A 9,977-nucleotide genomic window follows, 5' to 3' on the forward strand; every position below is an offset into this window, starting at 1 on the left:
ATTCAGTCTCAAGGGCGAGTCAGAGTCGGAGTCGTAAATTCATCTAACCTATCCTGTGAGATATATCGATTTCGTCTGCACAGCTTTATGAATCAAGTCATTAGTACCGAGAATGGCGTCAGAATGGAGTTGCCTCAGCCATGCTTTACTGCCACCCTTGTCCGAATCATGCTGCCACTAATCCGTATCCATAAACCTATACCAGTTTTGCCACTGAATGATGGTATTGCAATTAATAAGCAATTAATGTTCCGGCCATAGACAGTCACTTCTCAATAAATCAGTGCTCTGATGGTTAATATCTTGGAGTAAATACGATTTATAGCTGATGAATATTGAGGACGCAAAATTTGCACAACAATTTGTGCTCGGGTTGTTCAGCGACTATATAGATGTCCTGTGTGATCTAAATCATAAGTCGGTATATGTGTTTTGGTCTTGTTTTCAATCCAGTAATTCCGATTTTGGGACGACCTTTCGAATAAAATGTCGTTTTATGTTAATCAAAACTGCGCTAACCTGGCATTTAGTAGGGATCACGGTGGCATAGGAGATATGTACCATACATAAATGTGAGAACGATTATCTACTTCGAATTAGCGAACGGTTCAGCAAATGGAATCTGAATCGTTCATAATCAGGTCGTAATGTAAGTCATTTTGATTGCACCAAATATATTATAGGCAGGCAACCCTTACGAACGACGAAGCTCGACGTTCGGAGTATGGAGTTATGCGATGCGTCATTTAGTCCTGTGCAAACAAGTCACTCGTAAATCATCTAGTTCATTGCGGATTTCACCTGACTCCAGTGTATTCAATCAGCAAAGGAACTTAAAATGATGGCCCACTGGATTTTGGTCATTTTCCTGACAGTCTTGCTCAGTGGGTTACTCAAGGTTAGTAAACATATCTTACGCTCCGATGCAAAAACAGGTAAAAGCCCCGTGAATGCAGCCCTCTATTCAATCCAGCAGCCCACGTTCCAACTATAAGCCACAAATGCAAGTCATAACATAACATTTTTGCTTCTTCGTGCATTGCGTATTCATCGCATGCATCACTGCATAGACGTGTGTGTATACGATGCCATTTATTACATGACCAGGGCGAACCCCCTCGCTTCATTGGACAGACAACGTCATGTAACCGGGCATAAAATCTGATGTTGCCGCGAAAATATCATTATTTATGGACCGCTCGTCACATTTTTCGGGCAAGAAAAAACCATATTGCCCTCGAAAAATGCGTATTTTATATACTTATATGCAAAATTCCAACTAAAAGTACGAATTAGAGGTTTCAGTACAGTGATGCCAGTGGAGTTCCTATTAACTCCAGGAAATATACAAGTTTTTAAAAACTTTTTACTATGCTATGACTTTCAGGGTTGCATTGCCGAAGACCTGAAAGACATCGTCATTCCTGTTGAAATAGCAGAAGTAACCAGTGTGATGGCATCCCCAAACAATCATGCAGCCAGTGACATCCAGATCAGTCTGAGGTCAGCTTATGCTGTGGAAGTTCATTTGCGTCTAGATGACATACCTATTGTATTTAATGGTAAACGCGATTTTAATACTTTTCTTCCGTGTTTGAACTGACGATTCAATCGTTTTGTATCTTCGAGTTTATACTACAAATGTATTAACTTAACTCGGGATGGCACAACGCAATCTGACCTTCAATCAGCTTCTGTCCATGCATTTTACTCCCAAATTTTAACAATAGTGCCTATTATAGGTCTACTACGTTCTGGTGATCCGGTTACGATCTATTCACAGTCGTTAGCTGTGAATATAATGTATATACATGTACACTGTTGTAAGTCTGATAAGGGGCAGTAATCAGTGTGGAGCAGCCGTTCTCTGTGATTGATGAGAAGGTATTGCGATGCAGCGATGTTCTAGTCAAGCCAAATTTCTGAAAAAATTGTGTCATTGCCAGAGCCACTCCTATCAAAGCTCACATAACCTGTCACGATGTTTGACTTTTCGTATTTTCAGATGACGGCAGTGTGATCAAGGCAAGGAAATTTCGCCAAGGCGATAGCCACATGATCCTCATTGCCTCAGCGAAACCTATGAACACATCTTTGCTGGGGATTGGACTGCTGACACAACACCCGCGCAACACAGTGGCGGTATGGTTATATTTTGATGCCCTTCGAGATATGTTTGAAAAAGGTATGACGGTGTAGTAAATTTCAACTCATAAATTGTCTTAGCCTAACGAGCCACACTTAAGTTAAACACAGCTTCTCGTCTGACTAGGGTGGAAAGCAGAGCGATTCACAAGAAAGCAAACACTATTTCTCAAGGTGGTCATCATCAAAATTATAACAGCACATTCACAGTACGATGTTAGCCTACATGAAAATCACACGTTCACCAAGTCAGTTGCGGTCAGCCCGATGGAAGGTAACCGCCGTATATGAGAGAATGGGCATAATGCACAGCATTGGTAAAAAGGTATATACTAGTTGAAAAGTTTAATGAGCAATAAAAGCGATCCAAAAGAGTAATCAAGTAAAATTTGTATTATTACTTTATGCTTGCAGGTGTCAGCTTCCCAGTGGTTACTGAGATGCCAAAGCGTGGATACAGAGTTGAAAAAGATGATAGTGTTGTATTGAAGTACAGCGTCACTTACGAGGGTAGCGGAGGATTAGTGGCTCATAATGCCAGTGCCATCGGTTACTTCAGCCAGCCGTTTCATTGGCATGAGGACAACATAATCCGGGGTACTATGCACCCTGGGGATGAAGAAAGGTAATTGGCTCTATACGCTAAAATTTCTAAGCACAGGTTGCCATTGCTATAAAAAATGGCTGACAACATATATTGATATATATATAGTTAATTAAAAATGGGTCATGAAAAACTGTCGGCAAAACTGTACGTCATACGTGACGAATGGACTGGGTCATTAACAAAACTGTCAACAAAACTGTTGGTCATTTTATATGATAGATTGCTCTTTATCTCAGGTTTGAGCAATATAAGCCCAAATTTGATGAACGACAACACTCGAGCACAAGTCCAAGCGGGTATATAACCTTGACCGCAGAGCTGGAAGAACGCCTTGGTGATTCTTTCCCTATGGATGGCTCTGTCCTATACGTCGAATTTACGTTTAAAGTCGGACCTGAAAGTCCGCAGCAGAAGAACAGAATATATGTGTACGTCTATACGAGCCTTCACTACACCGACACTGATGATATACCAATGGGCGTCGAGCAGCTATCATGGAACCTGAATACGTTCTCTCTTGGCTACCAAAAAAAGGGAAGTTTTAATATGCTGATCGTTGGATTGAATTACGAAACCCCCGCCGAGTCACGTGGGTTGAAATGCATTGCCGTAGGATTGGAGAATGCCCCTGTCATAGCCGTAGCCGAATTGCCATCCCTTAGTAACGTCATAGGTGATGTCACGAAATTGAAGCAAGTGGATCTGCTTCTTCCGGGGTCTCACTTCGGGCCCATGGCCTTTGAAGAATTCAAAATTGATCTGCCATTAGGGAGTGAAGCATATTACGTTTTAAGTGCATCTACCGCAAATAAGGTCACGACAACTGTCATAAAAGTAATCAGCATTATTCCAGTAAAGGTCAACATTGAAGAAAATAGGGAGAAAAAGGTAAGGTACCCTTCCCGTTATCACTTTTTATTGGTTGAAATGATACCAACAACTGCAATTTTGGCGAGGAACACCTCAACACCTGTAAATTACCTAGTGCAATAGTATTGATCGTACATGCATAGTTGATTATATTGAACGTCTGTATAACTGATACAAGTCTTAGCACTACGGTGAGCGCTGAACACAATATTTTGGTGATGCATGTTGTTATCTGAATATTCTGTGGCAACGAATTGGGCTTCTTCTTCCCACAAAAGGAACTTCAAAGACGCCACTTAAAAAGAGGCAAGGTTATTCGCCAATCACCAACAACATGACAAAATTGAAGACGGTTTGTCTTGCGTTGCCAGAATATTATCAACTTACTAATATTAATCTAACAATGTCCACCAAGTTGGCCATCGTATGGCTGAGCAAGAACATAAAGTCCCTCCCCGCACTTGTAGTGTTTATCTGTTTCTTCCAGGAACGATATGAGGCCACATGCACAGCCACGGGTTCGCCAAAGCCAACTATGAGGATATTCCTTGTTCCAGAGGCGAATGTAACCTACAACGGTGCATATATTGACGCAGCAAAGGTCCAACAGGAGTACGAGCAATTTGAACTAATGGATCAATCGGGCAAGCTCAATGTTTCAACAAGCTCCAGAACGACTGCAGAAAAGACTGTGTCATTCTTTTGGGAAGAGTTTCTTCAAGAGGGTCATGATTCCGACGGCTTTACTCTCTGGTGTATTGCTTCTAACCTCCACCAGCGAGAATTAGCGACCAATGAGATTTGGTATTTCAACGACGACGTCTACAATTCTTCTGACTACGACATGTATATTGACTATTATTCCTCTTCAACATGATTTTGTGAATGGTCTATGTTATGTTTTCGAGTGGATGTGACCTTTTCCGAATTGCCTTCAATATGATCGTGTTGTCCTAGTTACGATTTCATTACGTTTTGATACTACTTCATACAAAACATGAACAACTACTGCAGCAATTCATGAACAATGCAAAGCCTTGAGTTCAACTAGATTTTCATCGAAAGAGTCATTGATAAATGCACTTGTAATCTGAGAGACTTCCTTGTGAGAGGAAGGAATATAAATTTGTAACAATAACACGATTTCATTTGTCTTTTGGAAATGTGATATCCCAGTGAACAGAGACGGCACAGACTATTATTTTGTATTCGTCGAGTATCCTCCTCCCAGCGGCCTCCCCATGGTTTGTAGCCTCGGTTTGTCTTTGGACATTACTTAGTTTCACCAGGCTGTCAGTTTCCCGCGTCAGCTAGGGAAGTGAATTGTGTCAATTGCTTCATATGTTAAATCACTCCCGCTTTACAGAAAATTATATTCCGATTGGCCAATTATTGATATTACAGTAAATGTTAATTTTGGTCATTGCCGTCTCGACTGAACTATTCCTCTGCTGTTGACAGTCGGTGTTGCTACTCGATACCACAATGGTCACCCATTCGATACCAGCCCTCTGCCTCGCAATCCTGTTGTCTGTACTACTGAAGGTTGGTTCTTTTGCATCTATATATACATTTGATTTGACCGATCGATTTCTGATGTTCACTCAAACACAAAAGATATTTTATTCGTACGCCAAATCGTTCATCCATTTCTTATCGAACTTGTCGCAAGTTAATTGAAGGGGTGACGGGTGATTACATAATATGGTGGCACCTCTTCCATTTCCCCGAACAACTGCACAAGTAGTGAAAGGGAATAGTAATGCATGAGCAAAATCGATATTTGAAAAATTGTATCACCAATAATAACTGCAGTGGCCAGCAAAGCATTAACAACACTTAAGTGGATCGAATAACTGCAGTGGCCAGCAAAGCATTAACAACACTTAAGTGGATCGAATAACTGTAGTGGCCAGCAAAGCATTAACAACACTTAAGTGGATCGAATAACTGTAGTGGCCAGCAAAGCATTAACAACACTTAAGTGGATCGAGACATTTATTCGACTTTGTGAGTTTCCGTCGCTTCTTTCAGCTATCTACCACTGCAGGCACAGAGCATTGCATTGGTCCTGTGAAACCACTGCAAGTTGTCAAAGTGGGCGTGGAGCCGGAGCTTGGTGATGCCAACTTTATGGAAATAAAATTGAGGTCAATATACAAACTCGATGTCGCGATGAGTATAGACGGAACACCTATTGTTGTTAGAGGTAAACTTCCTCTCATTTTTGTTGTGCTCTCGTGTCGAAATTCAGCCAATTGTCAATCTAAAACGGGTGCAGTGTAAGCTCTGAGTTTGTTACAGACCGCTCTGGTAATTTTACGCAACTCCTGCTGTGCGGTTAGCTAAATATAATAAGATTAAACGACTTTGAAATACAACCTTCCGACTCGCGTGCATTCTGCGTGAGCTATCTCCCTGAGCCATATTAGCTTAAGATTTTCGGATATACATGTATTGGAATAGCCTTGTTTTATATTCTCAACATACTGTATAACATTTGTTTCCTTCAGATGAAATGATAGATGACGGCTCAACCCAAGCCACCAAGTCCCAAGATGGCGATGACTACGTTATCATCATTGCATCACTAAAAGGAGTGAAAAGTTCGTCTCTTTCGCTGGGATTGCGGAGCCAACACCCATGCAACACCTTATTGTTGTGGGTCGGATTTCCCAGCCTCCGGCGTATTTTCGAAGAAGGTACATTTACACAGAACACATGCCGAGTCTTAGGTCTGATGATGTTTTAGAATAGGATCACATAGAGTCGGAGCGTACTAGCATAAACACCTACATCATATCATTAATTTCCAGCTACCACGCCTACCTGAACACAACAATAGTCTCGTGATGTGCTTATCTGGTTGTATTCCTATAAATACATGTACTACATGCGGATGAATACATGTCAATTGTCATTTTTTCTTCCGTAGTTGATGCTTATATAATAAAGGCGAAGACCTCATCATTGAAGTAAAAATAAAAGCCAAAGTCTTAGGTGACCTCCCTCTATCATTCATTATCCCTACATTCATCTGAAGCTTGTATAGCATCTAAAATCAGTAGACGAATTGGAACCTGTTATCATTTTACACCTAATGACTGATCACCTAACATCTTTTTTTTTACAATTCATTTAAGGTATTGCGATCCCAGCTGTGTCTGTGTTTCCAAAGAGAGCGTACAGTTTAGACAAATATGACAGCTTCCTATTGAGATATGGAATCACGTTCAGGGACGACGGGAAGTTAGGAGAAATTGAGAGACAAGCCTTTTCCCCAATCTACCAATGGAATGAGACGAACATAATGTATTCGACATTCGGTGAAGGTGCACCAAGGTATGTTTTGTCTGCGTCTTTCTGCAAGTTCCTTTTCTTCTCCGTTCCGAAATTTTATTTATGCAGGTTCATGCACCATATAAAAAATGTGGGCCTACATATCTATTCATGATATTTGTTTTGAAACCAAACGATAAATGTTTTTGTACAGCGAAACATTTCATCGTTCAAAAACATTTAAGGTTTTGATTTATGTTTACAGGGCAAATGGCGAGCCAAAAAAATTTGATTTCCGTCGCACGAACTCCAGTGCAAACGGATTCAAAACGTTGACTTCAGAACTGGATGTGCAACTGGGGTCGTCTCTTCCTTTCGACGGCGCTGTCATTTCGGCTATGTGTACGCTCGCAATCGGACCAGAAGACATCTACATGTATGTTTTTACTAGCCTACAGTTCAAGGACATTTCAAAGCGACTCCCAATGCGTGTTGAGTCATCAGCCATGAACAAACCGCTTTTGCAGATGGGATACCAGAAACGGCAGGGCTTAGACATGGTGACGGTTGGTTTGAACTATCGCATACCAGAGGGGATGCGTGGGCTAACTTGCGCGGCCTTGGGAGTCGATACGGCACCACACATGGCAATCGCTAGACTGGCCTCGGTCAATGACGCAAATGGTGACATCACGAAGGTGGAGCAAGTTGAGCTCCCCTATCCGCCTTTTCGCATCGGGGCTCTTGGCTTTATCGACACCAAGGTCAACCAGCCCGTGGGAAGTGAAACATATTACGTTTGTAGCGCCTCCTCCGGCGACGATGTCACCAGCATCATCATTAAGGTCATTAGTATGGTTCCACTGGAAGTTACGATTGAGGTAGCCAGGAGTAACCGAACGGTGAGTGATAGCCTATCGCTTATAGCATGGATTTCGAAACTTGCGTTTCTGAAAATAAAATCAAGTACATGTAGCTACTCAATTATCGTTAAATCATACATGGCAGAGCTAAGGCACACCTTTTTACGTTAGGGTTCAGCACCTCCATTAAAAAACTCTTTGAGCAGGTAGACATGGCAACATGCTGTAGTGATAGAGGTTGTGATTTCGTACATTTCAGCGATGATGGAATATGCCAGACATGGTCCGATTGCATGACGATCCACAGTCGACAAAGGAAGTATACGTTGGCTTAATCTATCGCAAACCAAAGTGATGTACAATGTACATGTATTTTGAAAAAGTATAAAACTTGAAAGTAAATGCTAAAATTTCCTATTTCCTATTTGTTCCAGGAACGATACGAGGCTACATGCACCGCCAGTGGCGACCCCAAACCTTCAATCAGGCTCTTTCTGGTACCAGGTCATAAAGTTTTGGGCGCCTCAAGCGATTCTCAAATTCCCGAACAATACCGTAATTACGAACTGACGGATTCTACTAGCCAGGTCAATGTAACTTCAACCACAATTGACAGTTACACAAGGGCAAAAACGATGTCCTTGTACCGGAATGATTGGGCGGATATGGATGGTTATGGCTATAACCTCGAGTGCTATGCGTCCACTGCAAACCAGGTCGAAAAGCAAACGACGTATTTAAATAATGGATACAGCATTTATTAGATTGTAAAGACTGTTCACGCATGTGGTGTAATCGATAAATCATGCCACCGCAAAATGCAACGAGACGCGATGTAACCCATGTCTTCACATTAGAGAACAGTAACCTTATAGCGGCCGAACTCCATTGCTGAACTCATGTCCCGTCTATGTACAGTTAAGCAACTATTGGGGGAAAGGCAACGAAATTGATGCAATCATACTTCATAATTATTTACAACTTGATTAGAAAGACGTATCGAATTGTCCAATTTAGTCAAAAAGAATTTGATGACATAGAAATGAGGTCATACCAAATACTATTTTTAAAATGTTGATAACTGATTTATCGTGTGGTAACTTTGTCTAACGACAAAAGACCGTGTATTGGGTCAGGCCTGAAATCTCTTTTACTGTGAGGCAAAAAACGTAATTTACCAAAAAATTTAAAGCCTAAGCTGTGATGAACGTAACACACTTTCCTTGTGGACATCAATATTAGACGGATGAACAAGTGCATCGCAATAATACCTGCGAATAGTCAATAGAAGCTGATACCCATGTCCACTGCTCTTAACAGCTTATCTTCTAATAGTAATGGTCAATTCCGCTTTTTTCCGGTGGATGCAGGTTGAACAACAAAAAATGCACTGTCATAACAGTATTGCTGTTTCTCAAAGAGATCCATACTTTCCCTTAAAAAAATCGCGTCTGGCTTTGTTAGTATACGCCGCATTGCATACCCAAAGATGGATTTTGTTCTGCGATTACGCATGCCCTGTGCGATTCAAGCAAAATCGCATTCAGTGGAAGCCTATACCGTTAGCGCAATGTAGTCTCTGAATCGTCGCCGTCTTCCGGTCAATAGTGAGGTTTCGCAACCACCCGTTTAGGCCCTACGACGACGTTTATCTATTGTGTGAGTTTACCTGAACAATAGAGAAACGTCGTTGAAGGGCCTAACCGGGCGGTTGCGAAACCTCACTATTGGCTCTTATTTCCGCCCTCTCTCCCATAACTAAATCCCCTTATTCTCTCACGATTACTCCCGAAGATCAATAATCAGCCTTACCACACAATTTTCATCAATGACAAGCAACCCTTGTTCCACAGAATAATACGATATCCTACGACCACATCGGGTCTGTGGTCGGCAAACCAGCAGACACTTCTACTGCCTCCCTGGTAAGCTCTCATCACCTTTCGCAGTCACGTCGTGAGATCAGAACATTGATCATACTGATGGCTCAATATAGATCCATTTGCTAATGGGACACAGCCACGAGGTTTCCTAATTAAACATTCTCCCTTCTTCAGACTATTTACTTGTGGTGTGGAGGCGATTTGGCCTAAAGCTCCTTAGACACAGTAGCTTGTTAGAAATGCCTAAACATGTAAGACTCCCACTAGTAATAGATATTATCTTTGTCGGGTCGTCTCCTATATTGGCCCTTGATGTACCGCACCGACAAG

General features: G+C 41.6%; 2 protein-coding genes across 2 annotated transcripts; both read left to right on the forward strand.

Moving 5' to 3' along the window:
* The first annotated feature begins 571 nt into the window (after positions 1–571).
* On the forward strand, positions 572–4,947 carry LOC135489645 (uncharacterized). The gene is made up of 6 exons (XM_064775085.1): positions 572–898; positions 1,388–1,562; positions 2,006–2,185; positions 2,560–2,770; positions 2,989–3,640; positions 4,110–4,947. The coding sequence occupies exons 1-6, from the start codon at positions 839–841 to the stop codon at positions 4,497–4,499; spliced, it is 1,668 nt and encodes a 555-aa protein (XP_064631155.1). The 5' UTR covers positions 572–838; the 3' UTR covers positions 4,500–4,947.
* A 120-nt stretch (positions 4,948–5,067) lies between these two features.
* Positions 5,068–9,361, forward strand: LOC135489646 (uncharacterized). Its single transcript, XM_064775086.1, has 6 exons — positions 5,068–5,167; positions 5,657–5,831; positions 6,136–6,324; positions 6,766–6,964; positions 7,167–7,803; positions 8,199–9,361. Exons 1-6 carry the CDS (start codon positions 5,108–5,110, stop codon positions 8,526–8,528), a joined length of 1,590 nt encoding a protein of 529 aa, XP_064631156.1. The 5' UTR covers positions 5,068–5,107; the 3' UTR covers positions 8,529–9,361.
* Positions 9,362–9,977: the final 616 nt, after the last annotated feature.

This window comes from Lineus longissimus, chromosome 6 (assembly GCF_910592395.1).
Source record: "Lineus longissimus chromosome 6, tnLinLong1.2, whole genome shotgun sequence".
In the NCBI taxonomy this organism is placed as follows: domain Eukaryota; kingdom Metazoa; phylum Nemertea; class Pilidiophora; order Heteronemertea; family Lineidae; genus Lineus; species Lineus longissimus.

Coding starts and splice junctions, on each gene's coding strand:
- LOC135489645 (XM_064775085.1), top strand. CDS start 839: ATGATGGCCCACTGGATTTTGGTCATTTTCCTGACAGTCTTGCTCAGT. Junction 1,563..2,005: donor CATACCTATTGTATTTAATG/GTAAACGCGATT, acceptor TCGTATTTTCAG/ATGACGGCAGTGTGATCAAG. Junction 2,186..2,559: donor TCGAGATATGTTTGAAAAAG/GTATGACGGTGT, acceptor TTATGCTTGCAG/GTGTCAGCTTCCCAGTGGTT.
- LOC135489646 (XM_064775086.1), top strand. CDS start 5,108: ATGGTCACCCATTCGATACCAGCCCTCTGCCTCGCAATCCTGTTGTCT. Junction 5,832..6,135: donor AACACCTATTGTTGTTAGAG/GTAAACTTCCTC, acceptor TGTTTCCTTCAG/ATGAAATGATAGATGACGGC. Junction 6,325..6,765: donor CCGGCGTATTTTCGAAGAAG/GTACATTTACAC, acceptor AATTCATTTAAG/GTATTGCGATCCCAGCTGTG.